The sequence below is a fragment of the Triticum aestivum genome, chromosome 3B (assembly GCF_018294505.1).
Source record: "Triticum aestivum cultivar Chinese Spring chromosome 3B, IWGSC CS RefSeq v2.1, whole genome shotgun sequence".
Taxonomy (NCBI): domain Eukaryota; kingdom Viridiplantae; phylum Streptophyta; class Magnoliopsida; order Poales; family Poaceae; genus Triticum; species Triticum aestivum.
Window position 1 is genome coordinate 427078079 of NC_057801.1, and position 15353 is coordinate 427093431.

Sequence of the window (15353 nt, forward strand, 5' to 3'; positions counted from 1 at the left end):
AGTACTGCTGCACCAACTACACCACGCCGTCGTGCTGCCGTTGGAGCAATCTTCCTCAACCTCTCCTTCCCCCTTGCTGGATCAAGAAGGAGGAGACGTCTCCCGTCCCGTACGTGTGTTGAACGCGGAGGTGCTGTCCATTCAGCACTTGGACATCGGTGATCCGAATCACGTTCGAGTACGACTCCATCATCACCATCCCCTTGGCTAGCTTCCGCTCGTGATCTACAAGTGGTATGTAGATGCAAACTCTCTCCCTTGACTCGTTGCTTAGATGAACTCATAGATGGATCTTGATGAAACCGTAGGAAAAATTTTAATTTTCTGCAACGTTCCCCAACACGAGCGCCTACCACTGCCTGGGCGGGCTGAAATCGGAGGGGAAGCGGAGACCCTGCTCCATATATAGAGCGTCGTGGAGCTAGAAGGGCGGGTGCAGCCAACATTTGGCCGTCGGGCATGAAGGAGCTTGTTGCGAATGCGACAGAGCTCGGGCTCTCGTCGGTGTTCACGTGCGAGCACTGGATTGCGATCCAGAGTGCAAGCTCCTCCTCATCGGATTCCTCCTTCACGAGACCGTCCCAGTCCATGGGATTGGCCTCGCTTTGACCAGAAAATTCATCGACGAATCAAAAAAGACCTCCCATCTACCATCATTGTTCAAGAAAATCATGGGGCAGCGTAGCTCCACTGATGTGGAGGTCGTCCATCGACCACCTTTCTCCATGGAAAACAACGGGCGGCGTAGCTCCGTCGTCTTCATCGACGAGGATGAACATCTTCCAACTGGCCACCTTTAAGCTAGAGGATTCAAAGTTTTTCAAGGTTTGAGAGTTTGGCCCCTCTTGTTATTTATTCGAAATAAAATAATTTTTTGTGAGACTTTTTTTTGTAAAATAGGGGATGAACATAATATCACTCATTAACTTTGTTTGTGTCTTCATGTGTACTTAGCAAAAAAATGTCATTAATGATTTTTTCCGAGGCAACCGAACCAAGAATGTTTACCCCAAAGAATTATCGGCCATACATGATGTGATGGGTTTTAGCACCAGGATATACTCTATGGGCAAAACAAAACCAACTCATCAACTAGCATCACCAGGCTGGCTTTGTTGAGTGCGGAGCTCGGCAAAGAAAAGACTAAGCAAGCACATATGACACGTGGCCCGCACATACTTGTCGAAGGTCTGCCGAGTTTCACAGTCGTCAAAGGTATGACGAGTTTCAGCAAAAGGGAACTCGACAGAAAATGTGCCACACATATTACCCCTAGTCATCATTGGACTGCCAAGTTCCACGCTCGACAAAGGTTGCTAGCCACATGGCACCGCCATTAATGATCGTTTCACCAAACATGGTACTTTGCCGAGTTCTCGTTTTTGAAACTCGGCAATGGATTTTTAAATGTTTGGTGAGTGCCCGATAATAGAAACTCGGCAAAGTTAATGATTGCCGACCCTTGTTCAGCCGAGTGTTGTTTACCGAGAATGAAACTTGGCAAACACAATGCCGAGTTTTTTCTGGGCTTTGCTGAGCTCCCTAGGAATTCGACAATTGCAACAATTCCAGTAGTGGTTGACAATAGTTGTGGGGACCAAAACACATACTTCTTTCATAATATAATCATACATGAAAAAACATCAATTCTGAACCATAGCAGTAATAATTAAATTAAAGATTGATATTTGTTCACGCTTTGGTTTTCTATAGAGAGCCTATTATTTTGAGAATAAAGCATTGGAGCTCACCGCATTAAAGGGAAGATTGGTGCAACTAATTTATAAGATTCTTGAAACAATAGTTGAGATGAAGTGGCACCATGTGACAGAGGTCAGATGTGGCAGTCTCTGTCTACGAGAATAAAATGGAAGGGTCATATGAAAAGGCCCATCCTTGTCGTAATTTTATGCCTGATTACATAATGAGCCAGATGACGGTAAATAGTGAACATGCATACTTTCGTGTGTAACGATTAAATTACCCTGAGCTTAATTTGCGCACCATGCATAGGAAGTAGCATTTTCGTGTTATCTAGAGCATGAGTGTATGACGGCGCAAGCTCGAACTCAAAGCATTGAAGGATCATGCACAAGGAAATCTTGGCCTCAAGCATTGCAAACTGTTGGCCAATGCAAATACGTGGCCCCCAACCAAATGGTAGGAACGCACATGGATTCTTGGATGCCTTGGATATCCCGTCGGCAAACCTCTCCGGTTTGAACTCATGCACGTCGCTTCCCCATATGTCTAGGTCATGGTGCATTAACAACACAGGAAGCTCGATGAGCACACCAGCAGGGTATGTGATACCTCCAATCTCCATTTCGTTGTATGTTTTTCGGATGAAAGCGACAGCCGGTGGGTATAATCGGAGCACCTCATAAAGAATCATGGTCACCTACACTGTAGACAAAACAACTTATGCTTCCGAATATATATTTCATAAGAACAACGAAATCAAGTAAATAAAACACTACTCACCGTTTTTAGCCGGCCAAAGCCTTCGTACTCAATTTTATTCTTTCCAAATAGGCCGAGGACCTCCTCCCTTGCACGATCTTGCCACTCGGGGTGCATACTTAGTATGACCATTGTCCATGTGAGTAATATTGATGTTGTTTCTGTTCCTGCAAAATAGAACAACTTGCATTCCTCCACGACCTCATCAATAGTCATTCCTGAGATGCATTGGCCATTCTCATCTGTGCCCCTCATGTTGGACTCAAGCATCAAACCGAGCAAGTCATTTTTGGTATTTTCTCCTTCTTGCATAGCTTGCATTCTTTCTCCGATTAGATTGAGCAGAATTGATTCAATTTCGTTATTAATTTCACTCATCCTTCTATTGTTTCTGGTTGGCAAGGACCTGAAAAATGACACCCCAACAAATTACTATTAGCACGTACAAACTAACTATACTTAATTAATTAATTTGTCTATGCGCTACTAAATCTCGTGATACGCATAATATAATATAACGCGAATTGACAAAACATGGTCTCTGGTGTTAGTCTAAACTGGACCCCCCCCCCCCACCACCACCACACACACACACACACACACGTTGCAGTGGAAATATTTTGCAATATATTTGAATAATATTTAGTTTTATGGGACATGAACATTTGAAATAGTAATATAGAAACTAAAATTAAAAATACATATGATTTGTTGTGTCTCTACTCTATAGTTGTAAAATATTTATTATATATAAATAGAATAAAAGAATGTAAATTATCATGCATGTTCCCATGTTGAGGTGGACCTTTTGATTTGAATGGTTGCATGTTAAGGTGGGTCATTTTCATGCATGTTGCATGCTTAGGTGTCATGCTCGTATGTTGAAACAAATATATTAGTGGGGGCTAGCTATTTAAATATTAAAGATCAGCATGATCCCTATGATTGATGTTGGTTTATTAATCAGGACCAGCTATGCATAAGTCATTTTGGGTAAGCCGATTTGCTAGGCCATGTTTTTTTTTTAATAAATATTGGCAGAATAGTTTTGGGGTAGAAAGTTTGTATTTTGGAACTTGAGCTCGTGTACCATAACACAAAGAAAACAGATAGAGTATGCCGTAGACACAAATATTAGCCGGAAAGATGATTACGTAGTAAAGAGTACTCACAAGTAGCCGGGAATGATAATCTTCTTAACCCTGGCCAGGATGCGTGCAGTTTGCTCGGACTGCAACTGGAATATCCTGGCACCTTCAGCGTAGTTACTGCCAAATGCGGTGCGAGAAATGACATCTCCAGTGAGTCTCTGGAACTCCGGACATACATCCACCTCATATGTACCATCAGAACCAAGAGATTGCGTCCATCTGCTCACAAGTTCTTGGCAGCAAGTAGAAAACGCTGGCATCATGAGCTGCAAATTTAATACACACGATTCCATTAAATTTATAATTTCGCCAGCATTTGATTGAAGTACTACTACACATGGAACAATAAAAAATTAGGAGCAGTGCACGTACCTTAAGCTTCTCGAGATGGAATGCAGGGTTGAGGATCCTCCTGTGCTTGACCCATTGCTCGCCCTCGTACGTCGCCACGCCTCCGGCGAGCAGCCTGGACAGCGCCGGAAACTTGAGCTTCTCGAAGTGGCCGAACTTGTTGGACATCACCTCCTTGGTCTGCTCAGGGTCGCTGATGGTCACCTTGGGGTACGGACCAAACCAACATATGCACGCCTTGCCGTGCTCCCGGACAATGTCGTGGAGCAGCGGCGCGACGAGAGGGGCTATGTTGTGGCAGCGCAGCGGCATCGACCTTGAACGCGCCTCCTTGCTCCGCCGCTCATAGTCAATGACGTCGCCGACGAGGAAGCGGTACGAGGTGCCGCGGAGACCCTCGGCGCGCAGTGCCCGCTCCAGCCGCCGCGGGTGCCACCACAGCCGGTCTATTAGCTTGGCAGCTTGCCAGAGAAGCACAAAGCCCAGGCTGCCGCATACCAGGAAGCTCCATTGCACTAAAGCTGGACTAATCAACGCTCTAAGAACCATGTCTCTCTCTCTCTCTCTCTCTCTTGATTGGGGGAAGATTGGTTGGATGACTGATTCGATTGAATGAGTATGGTAGAGATGAATGCATCACAATATATATGGAGAGAAATCATGGCTGTGGGGAACTCTGGTCCATGCCTCTCTCCGAAGGAACTTGGCAGAAAAGAAACTGAGATGGAGATCTGATTATTATTAGTTAAATTAAAGTGAGCGCGGTGACGCGGCATGGGCACTCATGGCCTCAAGGGCCAGTCAACGGTCTGCCAAGACAAGGACAATACCACTGGATGTATAATAAGGGGATCTCTAGCAAATCTATATTTGATAAGTTGGTCTCATTTTTTTTTAAGATGAGTTGATAGAGTTAAGCATTAGCTAGCGGATCACTGAAACATATCTCCCGTAGTGGATGTGTCCATGACCTGCATTCGGGCCAACTCCACCGCGCGACCCCATTTTGTTCGGCCCCGTTTGTTTGGGGTAAATGGAACGAACCGGGTGGCCCAGCGCGCGACGGCCCTGACCCATCTTATCCGTTTTGTATCCGGATCGACCCATTTCGAGCGCAAACTCGCGCCTGGTTTGAATCGCGGCGGACGGCAAACGGATGTGCGCTCGTCCGCGTCGGGGCCGCGTGGCAGTCGGCCACCTACCTCCCATCTGTCAACATCAATGCGCACAGGCAGGTGGCCCCACCTGTCATCCGGCCATTGAATGGTCGCCGTCCTTCTTAAATGGGATCCGTGGACCGGTCGTCGTCCTCATCAGTTCCCACTCTGGCCCCTCTCTGCCCCCTCGAAAGCCGACACGCCCAAACCCTAGCCGCTCCCCGTCCTCGAACTCGCCGGCCGGCCGCAGAGCTATGGAACTATGGCCGCAAGGGAAAGCACGACCGCGAGGCCGGATCCTCCTCGGACCGCCGCCGCGGCTCCGTGAAGAAGGAGGAGCCCGCGTCACCGCCGCGCTCCTCCCGTCGAGCCCCCGCGCCGGCCCCCTTCACCATCGCCCCTAGGCCCGCCGGTGAGCGCGACGGCAGTACCTCAGCGCGGACGTGTGCCGACGCTACTGGGAGACGAGGACGCCGGTCCCGTGGAGTGACGTCCACCCCCCCCCCCCTCCAACAACTGGCACCTCAGCGCCGACTGGGTCCTGATCCCGCTGGTGCCGATGGGCGGCCGTGCGCGCCGCGATGAGATCGAGCGTCGTCGCCGCCTCCTCCCCGACGACCTGTACTACGACGACAGGTACACCCCCGATTCCGTGCTCTGGGACACGTGGCTCCAGGACAAGCACGACACGCGCCGCGCGTCCTACTTCGTCGGCACGGTGTCGGGGCCGCGACGGCCACGTCGAGAGGTGCGCGGGCGTACGCGGGTGCGCGGCCTCACACCCACGTCGTCGCCTTCCCCGTCTCCGTCACCACCTCCACCTCCACCTCCTCGCATGACAGCGGAGGAGGAGGCCCGGCTCATGCAGCATGTCATGGAGGACTCCATGAACACGCACGACGAGCGCCAATGGGACAGCTTGGAGGAGGCGTTGGCACTCTCTGCCGCCGGTGACGTCGCCTTCCCCGAGCTGGAGATGGTGGCCATCAAGGAGGAGGAGAGGAGGGAAAAGGCGAAGGAGGAGCCGGTGGCCACGTTCCACCCCGGCCTGGTGGGCCAGCAATGGAGCTGGTCGTGCACCGCGCCGGAGATGCCCGACGCCGTGGGGGGTGTGAATGTGACGCCCTTGATTCAATCATACACTAATCATGCACGCAAATGTGTACGATCAAGATCAAGGACCCACGGGAAGATATCACAACACAACTCTAGACACAAATTAAAATAATACAAACTTTATATTACAAGCCAGGAGCCTCGAGGGCTCGAATACATCAGCTCGAATACAAACGAGTCAGCGGAAGCAACAATATCTGAGTACAGACATGAGTTAAACAAGTATGCCTTAAGAAGGCTAGCACAAAAGCAACATCGATCGAAAAGGCAAGGCCTCCTGCCTAGGAGCCTCCTAACTACTCCTGGTCGTCGGCGTCCGTCACGTGGTAGTAGGCACCCTCGGGGTAGTAGCAGTCGTCAAAGGTTTCATCTGGCTCCTGGACTTCGTCATCTGGTTGCGTCGTCCGAGAAGAATGGAAAAGGGGGAAAAGAGGGAGCAAAGCAACCTTGCGTACTCATCCAAAGTACTCGCAAGCAAGGATCTACACTACATATGCAACATTATCAAAGGAAGACTGTATATGTGGACTGGGCTGCAGAAATGCTAGAATAAAGAGAAGGCCTAGTCCTATCGAAGACTAGCATCTTCTGGAAACCACCATCTTGCAGCAAACAGGAGGAAGTAGAGTAGCATAAAGTAAAGTAGTAGTAGTGTTGTCAACCTCGGCCAGAGATCCTTTCTCGACTCCCTGTGAGAAAGCAATCCCAGAGCCATACTATCCAATTGTCATCACAATCCAATTCTCATCACAAGTATCCAGTTCTAATTGTATCGATCGGGATACAACTCCAAGTGTCCGTTACCATAGGATAGGCTATTGATAGATGTTTTCTTCCCTACAGGGGTGCACCAACTTACCCACCACGCTCGATTAACTCCGGCCGGACACACTTTCCTGGGTCATGCCCAGCCTCGGCCAAACAATACGCCGCAACCCGACCTAGGCTTAATAGAGAGATCAGCACGCCGGACTAAACCTATGCCCCCAGGGGTCATGGGCCATCTCCCCGAAAATTCCTGCACGTTGCGTACGCGGCCGGTGAGCAGACCTAGCTACCTCCTTAAAAAAGGCAGGTGCTTACCAGTCCAACCTATGACGCAAAACGCCCATACTATGCCCACGTGATGGTTAGTGCTATCAGGCCAGAGACCCCTCGGATCAAATATCCAAATCATAGTGGATTAGGAACGCGCGGTAACAAGCAGAGACTCACGAAAGATGTGACCTCGTTGCCCCGTCTCGAGCACTTGCAGCAAGGGCTAAGAATGCCCGGCCACGCCTCGTAATTATCTCTCGGGCACCTTCCAGGTCAACCCGACTCCACATCACTCGCAATTATGCTCGCGCGGGTACCCCTCAGGGTCGACCCGTCTTTAGTAACATGGTTTAGTGTAAAGTCATAGTAATCATAGTAACTGTGTGTCTAAACATCAAGGAGAAAACCCGAGGAATCACCCCCGGTGAATTCCACTCGATGTAATCATCAAGATGAACGTAAGAGGAATCACCCCCAAGGTTCACACTTGAGGGGTTGCACGACAGAGTCGTATCGGAAGTGGTTAAGGCGGAATCATCCTCGATGACCACAACCGAATAGCTACACTACATGGTTAACATCAAAAGTGCTGTAGAGGTCTCACCCTCGGCACTCGATAGTTACCCAGCAGTGTCGAGCAACTAAGGGGAAAGTGATGTGCGGTGCCGTGGCCTGGTCTTCAATCCCGTTGATCGGGTCTTCAATGATGAAGCAGGGGCAACAAGGACAAGGTGGGGGTCACTGATGGATCACTAATTAACCTATACTAAGCAGTTTAGGATAAGCAGGTAAGATAACAATAAGCATGTTACAAAAGCAGGCTATGCATCAGAATAGGAGCAAACAATAACAATAGCAAAATCTAATGCAAGCATGAGAGAATGGAATGAGCGATATCGGGATGATCAAAGGGGGGGCTTGCCTGGTTGCTTTGGCAAGAAGGGGTCGTCGTCGACGTAGTCGATCATAGCGGCAGCATCGGTCTCGAGGTCTACCGAAGAGAAGAGGGAGAACACAATAAATAACAGAGCAATCAAATCATCACAAAGCGTAACATGGCAATACGCGGTGCTAGGGGTGACCTAACGCGGTAGTAAGCGATACTGGTGAAAGGGGGAAACATCCGAGAAAGTATCCCCGGTGTTTGATGTTTTCGGACAGATGAACCGGAGGGGAAAGTTACGTGTTCGCTATGCTAGGGACGTGTGGCAGACGAACGGACTGCGTATTCAGATTCGTCTCGTCCTTCTGAGCAACTTTCACGTACAAAGTATTTTCATCCGAGTTACCATTGTCTTTCTATGAATGATCAAAGTTTTAAGCATTGTCTACATTTCTTTTATTAATCTAATTCGTTTATACTAAAAAGGCATAATCCCTTTTACACCTACTTTGGGCTAGCCATGTGTATGACAGTGGGGCCTGGGTCAAAGTCAATAGTTGACCAGTCAGGGTTGACCAGTCAACAGGGTCAAAGCGGGGCCCATTTGTCATTTGCCCTTGTGCAAAAAGAGAATTAACTAAACTAATTTAAAACAAAGGGCCACATGTCATAAGCTATTAGGCTAATCTAGCACTAAACTGATACTATCTAAACAGCAGAATTAATCCTAGAACTAATCTAGCTAAACCGACCTAAACTAGTTTGGGCCAGCACCACACACACTCACACACACGTGCACTCACATAGCACACTCACACACACCACGCTGCATACACACACAGAACACTCACACATACCAAGGCCTTGGCCATGGCGTAGCAGCCGCAGCCGAAGGTAGCAGGCTGCAGTAGCACCAGCAACCGAGCAGCGGCATAAGCACGGAGCAGCAGCGGCGGCAACTAGCGGGTACAGCAGCAATAAGCAGCAGTAGGAAGCAAGAGCAGCAGCAGTCAACGAGCATCAGCAGCGGCAGGGGCGTTGAGGTAGTAGCAGCAGGTAGCAACGACAACGAGCGACGGCGGTAGCAAGCAAAGCATCAGCATAGTAAAAGCAAGCAACAGGAGGCAGTAGCGACAGCAATACGAAGCAGCAGCGGCCGACAGCAGCGTCGGCAGGCGGGTTGCGCCCGCGACGGACAGGGGCGAGCGGGGATGGCGTGTAGAAGGGAGCGGCGGGCGCGTTGGTCGCGAGCGGCGTGAGTGCGAGGCGTCGACGCCGAGCGGGGCAGCAACAGCGGTACGGGATGGCGGCGAGCGAGCGGAGGCCGCGGTCGGGCTCGCCGCGGGGGTTGGGTGTGTGCGGGGGAACGCGGCCGCGCCCAGCCGGACGCGTCCGTGGGCGCGAGGACAGGGGCCCAGCGACGCGAGCAGGACGCAGAGAGCGAGGCGAGTGCGGGCACGGGGTCGCGGTAGCGAGCGACGACGCGCTTCAGTCGCGACGGCGATGCATCTACGGGCACGGATGCGAGCGGGAAAGAGAGGGGAAGGACGCGGTGCTCACCGGGGAGCTCACGGGTGGCTCGGCGAGGGCTTAGGAGCGCAGAGGACGGATCGGGGTGGCGGAGCCGCGGTGGTCCGAGGAGGACGACGACGGCGTTCCGGCGCTGCAGTGCTCCCCGTCTCCAACGGGTTGCACCAGTGGACGAGGCGGTCTGCGGCGAGGCGGACGGGCACGGAGAAGCCGCGCGAAGGGCGCGGTGGCCGCGAGAACAAGCTCGGTGATGGCGATGGTGTTGTTCGGCGAAGGGGGTCTGAGGAGGGGAGAGGCGGAGAGAGCGAGGGAGTGGTTAAAATATCTGGTGGGGGGAGCTGACGAAGCCTGTAGCGAGGTGGAAGGCGACCGAGGGGGAGTTGGGTCGGGCCGGCTCAATGAGATGGGCCGAGGCCCAGGGGTCAGGGGAGGCCTTTCTCCCCTTTTTTTAATCTTGCAATTTCTATTCTTTAATTTTTTTACATTTTCTGTTTTATTTAGACTAAGGCATCGAGCCACTTTGCAAATTGTTGGTTCACCACGAATATTAACAACTGGAAAAATTGCCACATGATGAACAATTTATTTTAGACATGTGAAAGCTTTTTTTTACTTTAATTTAAAATTGAAATTGGACCGGATTCGAACCATTGCGAGTTTAACAACAGTAATCATGATGACGTTGCATCATTAGCAGGGGAAATTACTGTAGCTTAATTATCCGGGCGTCACAGTGAACTGGTGCCCCACGCCGCCGCGGTCATCGGAGCGGGAGGCCTCGCCACGGGAGGAGGTGGTGCAGGCACCTCCGGCCTTCCAGGCCGCCCCCGTGTACCACACGCCGCCGTCCCACCTCTGGACGCCGCCGGCCTATGTCGATCTCGTCAGCGACGACGAACCGACAACGACAACACCGGCGGCCACTGAAGACGGCGAGGGCCATGGCATCGATGGGCGCGGCAGGAGCGCGCGGAGGCATTTTTTATTTTCTTTTTATGTTAATTATGGCACTGGGCCGTTAAGTGAACTGCTAAACTGGGCCGTTTTGTGGCTGTAACCCCCCTAACCTTATGTTTTTCAAACTGCGCTTATTTATTTATTTTAGCCATTTTATTTACTTTTTCTGTTTTTTTAAATCATATCCAACGCGGACGTGATTTGGGGTGCGGCCGCGCGGTGGGCGCACGCACGATCCAACGGACAAGACCGGATACGGACGAACCCATCGCCGCCCAAAGGGACAAAATCCGGTCAAATCAAACGTCCGTTTGGGATCGTACGGTGGAGTTGGCCTCACACTGGTACCCCAGTGGTGCTGAGCTCGCTCTTCTCTTTCCCGTTTTCTTTGTTGTTGTGCTGGGTCAGAATTTTTTTTTCCGAGACGGAATGGGCTAGAACTGATGTATTTCCATTATGCAAGTAATGAAAAGGGGCGATGCGTGGTTCAGAAAAGATATAATCCTTTAAAATAATTGACTCCCTAAAATGCATTCATTCGGACCAAATATAGTCGTCACGCATGGCTGCGAACTATATTTGCTCAGCCACTGTACCCATCTCGCTGCACCCACCTGAACTTGCCGTTGCCACAGTCGCTCGGATCGTAAGAGACTCATGGTTCTTCTAAACATAGTTAATTAACTTTTTTTAGCCCCGGCCTTTGTATCTGGGCGATGCATACGGCCACTTTATTAATTATTCTCACAGGACATTACAAAGTCATAAAACAGTAAGACTAAAGCCGCCGTCTAAGCAACAAACTATCGCTACACCTATCGAGTTGATGAAGGGGCGCAGATAGCCTGGGCCTAATACCAAACAGACATCGCAGCCAAGCCTAACATCTAAGACCTGAGACCCTAACCTAGCCACTTGCTGGGTCTGGGGCACACACTGGTCCGGCGTGCTCGCAGAGGCCGCCGCCGCCAACTGTCGCCGCTCCATCTTTAGAACTGTACTGATGCATCAACCTTGCTAAGTCCAACTATCGTCGACGTCACCACGGCGCCCAACGACACCTCCTCCCTGCGCGCAAACAGCTGAACACGTCGCGGTCGCCACTGATACACCTCAGCGCCATGCTGCCAAGTACCACCAGCCGACACAGCTTGAAGCCCTTGGTGGATCTGTCGTGCGTAGCACCTGCCGACCAGGCATGACCAAGCGTAGCACCTGTCGGTCAGGCATGACTTGACATCTCCACCGAAGCTCCGTGCAAGACGAAGCCGCTCCACCTCCTACCTCTGACTTCCAGCGCTGCTCCACAAAACGATGCTCCCAAGAGAGAACGACACCGCAGTGCCGCCATCGTCTGGTCTGGAACACCAGATCCTAGGGTTTCCCCCGGAGCAATACGAGTAGGTCGACGGTAGTCACATGACGATGCCTTCATCAAGGTAACGACATGGAACGCCGCCATTGCGTGCCGTCGGCTCGGTTTTCACCGGCAACTACGTCTCCCCGACTCACAGCTGGTGCCAGATGACGGATCCCGAGATCCGAACACCCAGCCTCAGGCCGACCACCTCTGACGAAAGAGATGACCACCACCGCCGGCTGCACCAGTCAGAACAGATCTGATTGGAGGTGCCGTCGATGAGACCACCAGGCCCTCGACGCCGCTGTCGCCGATCTGAAGGCAGCATGCACGCCACCGCAGCCAAGCCGGCCGCTGCCGCCCGAAGGGCCATCTGCAGCGCCCGCAACCCTGGTCTCCGCCGCGCCAAGCCGTCGCTGTCCGAGGACGGGCCGGCCTCCCGCCGCCTGCAGCCATCGGCCGCGCCGCAGATCCCAGATCGGTCGTGCCACCACACGCCTTGGGGTCCGCCCCACCCCGGAGACGCACGAGAGAGGAGATCCTCCGCCACTGCCGTCGGCCCCCGGGCGGAGGGAGAGGAGGAGGGACTTGGCGGCGGTGGCTAGGTTTCGGGCTCCGCCCGAGTCGCCCCAGGGGGAGGACGACACGGGGGTTGTGCGTTCGTTCTATATTAAAAAGAATTAATCCACAACCAGTACCGTAAGTACCCAGCCTGACGTACTTTTAATTAACTTGGAACAACTTTATGTTATTCATATTTAAAAGAATGAAGAGCCACTGATGATTCGTGCGAATTGTTTGAAACCGGCCTATTCATGTTAGTCGGGAGAGCAACTCGAATGTGAGAACTTAAAAAAGTCTCAACAAAAATGTAACAATGACTCGGAACTGCCCATCTGCGGTGCACAACTACTGAAATATATAGAGCTACTGGTTATCAACTTTTCATCATCGGCGGTGCACAACGATTAATAGAAATCTATTACAAAACAATTACAAGTTGACCTCACGAAGTATTATGGATCTTATGTCGTACCCAAAAATGTTTGCCCAACTTTCGACACTTAGTTAGGAGTTCAACTTATTCCTACTTAATCGAAAGATAGGAAAACATTTAGCAGGTCTTGTAGGTCTAAAGTAGTGCTGATCATTAATATTCTTACCAGTACAACATAATTAGGCAATTAAAACAACTCATTCCAACTTGTTGTACATAAAGAAGACCGATAAATAATGTTACAAATAATCATCATCAGTCAACGCAAATATAGAAGTCTAAAAAAATCTTTTAAATATTTAGGTGATGGATCTAAATCACATATGCATTACATATCACGGATGGAATATCAAAAATTAATGTAGGGATCTATCACAAATGCATGATCCATCTTACAAAATATACAGATCTGTCTTAAATAATTCATGTGTGTGTGTGTGTGTGTGTGTGTGTGTGTGTGTGTGTGTGTGTGTGTGTGTGTGTGTTTTGGGGCAGGGAGGGGGGTTTATAACCTGCCGGCAGTATGGAGATCACGCCGCCCAGGGAGATGTTGCCGGGAGGCCGTTGATGGCACCGTTGACACGCGCCAACTGCTAGGGGGAGGGCCGACGAGCACTCGCCGCCCCGTCGGGGAAGGGTGGGCGTGGACGCCGGTGGGGAAGAAGAGGGCGGCACATAATCGCCCCACCGTCGAGGAGGGCGAGCACGGACGCCGTTGTGGAGCCGCTGCAGATTCGATTAGGGGTTGGGTGGAAGTGGGGGGAGCTACAACGTAGGGGATTAGGGTTTGGGAGGCGCATTTTTTCCAGAAAAGGATGCGCCTCCCAAACCCTAATCCACGCATGCGGTCTCTCACTTTGGGGAATAGGAAGCACATCAGATCATAATATATATCAATTCCCTCCATTGTATATAAATATTCCCCTTATTTTTTTCAATGCTAAAAAAAGATATAGTAAGTGATTCCATAAATCTACATAGTTGCCCAAGAATTCACTATATATTCTTAACCAACGATTTTTTATATAGAGAGAACGACCCTCACAAATTGAAAATACTAATTTGTTAAGAATCAATCGAATTGAAATCATAGTGTCATCGTCGACCGTATCACTACCCAGTTTTGCATCATTTCCTAAGATGATGATCTCATTATTAACTATTCTCGCAAAACCGCTCCACAGAACCGCCCTAACCATTCATCTTGAGGAGGCATATTCTCAAATGGCTCATATCTACTATTGTGTTAATAGGGGTGTGGTTTGGTAATACGCCAATTTGGTACTATTAGTGGATAAAATGATTTCTTTTACTTCACAATTCCATAATCCAAAAGATTCGTCGGCGACGGTGATTTGGAAATATAAAATGGATCACTGGCATTGCCCGCAGAACCAACACAACCGGGGTTATGTTATGTATCAACAACGTTGGCCAAACACCAGGTGCCCCTGGTATATTTGGGAGGTTTTGGTTTCCATTAAAAGATGTATGTTAATGAAGTAAAACTATGTTGAAACATTGCATGCGTGTTGCTAAGAACTTAATAGTTTTTGGTTTAAATACAAGTGTTACACATAGTTTGTGATGTACGTTGCTTGCAAAACCGACATACATTCCTTCGATATCGTCTACACGATTGAGATTCCTAGGAAACGTGTGATCGATGCCTCAATGCAAACTAATAGATTTTCCTTGTGATTAGGAATTCCAATTTTCTCTACAGTTAAGATACGCATAGGAGGTTATTGATGACCCCTGGCAATATAGTTAGGGATGTTTATACAATCTGCATTTAAATTCGTTTGTACGTTGGTTCAATCTAGTGGTGATGGCGTACGACCAGATGCCGCTAGAGCGATAGTGCTGGCGCTAGCTCAGTTGGTCACGCCAGTAGTTTCCCCTTAGAAATGAGCCCTCTCGTTGCCGTGTGGGATCTCCTCGTCAGTGAACCACTTCCCGCATAATATAATAGACCATGAGAGTATTGTAGTTACTTCCTATCATATGTTGGGCTTTGGGGTTGCTCAAACGTCATCTATAACACAATGATCGAACGACAACTTACACGTTCATCCGAAAGTTTGACAAGGGACTAGATAGCTCGAGAGTGGGATTAGCTCCTCCGACGATGGAGAAATATTCTTAGAGCCCTATCGGTGTGACGCCATCCATCATTGTCTGACCAGATACATGTGACTATCTCACGGGGATGTCGGAACATATCAACGACAAAGAAGAACAAAACCAGTTACGAGGATGAAGATATAGTGAGCATGTGTATGCTCAGGAGGATACCGATGCATCTCAGATTTTTTTAATTATTGTGAAGCAAAGGGAACATCACATC

The 15353-nt window shown here is 49.9% G+C and overlaps 1 protein-coding gene across 1 annotated transcript; it reads right to left on the reverse strand.

The window, feature by feature from the left end:
* Positions 1 to 1820: 1820 nt before the first annotated feature.
* LOC123065452 (cytochrome P450 72A397) lies at positions 1821 to 4514 on the reverse strand. Its single transcript, XM_044488724.1, has 4 exons — positions 3987 to 4514; positions 3636 to 3880; positions 2485 to 2869; positions 1821 to 2401 (listed from the first exon to the last, which is right to left on the reverse strand). Exons 1-4 carry the CDS (start codon positions 4512 to 4514, stop codon positions 1976 to 1978), a joined length of 1584 nt encoding a protein of 527 aa, XP_044344659.1. The 3' UTR covers positions 1821 to 1975.
* Between the last annotated feature and the right edge of the window lie 10839 nt (positions 4515 to 15353).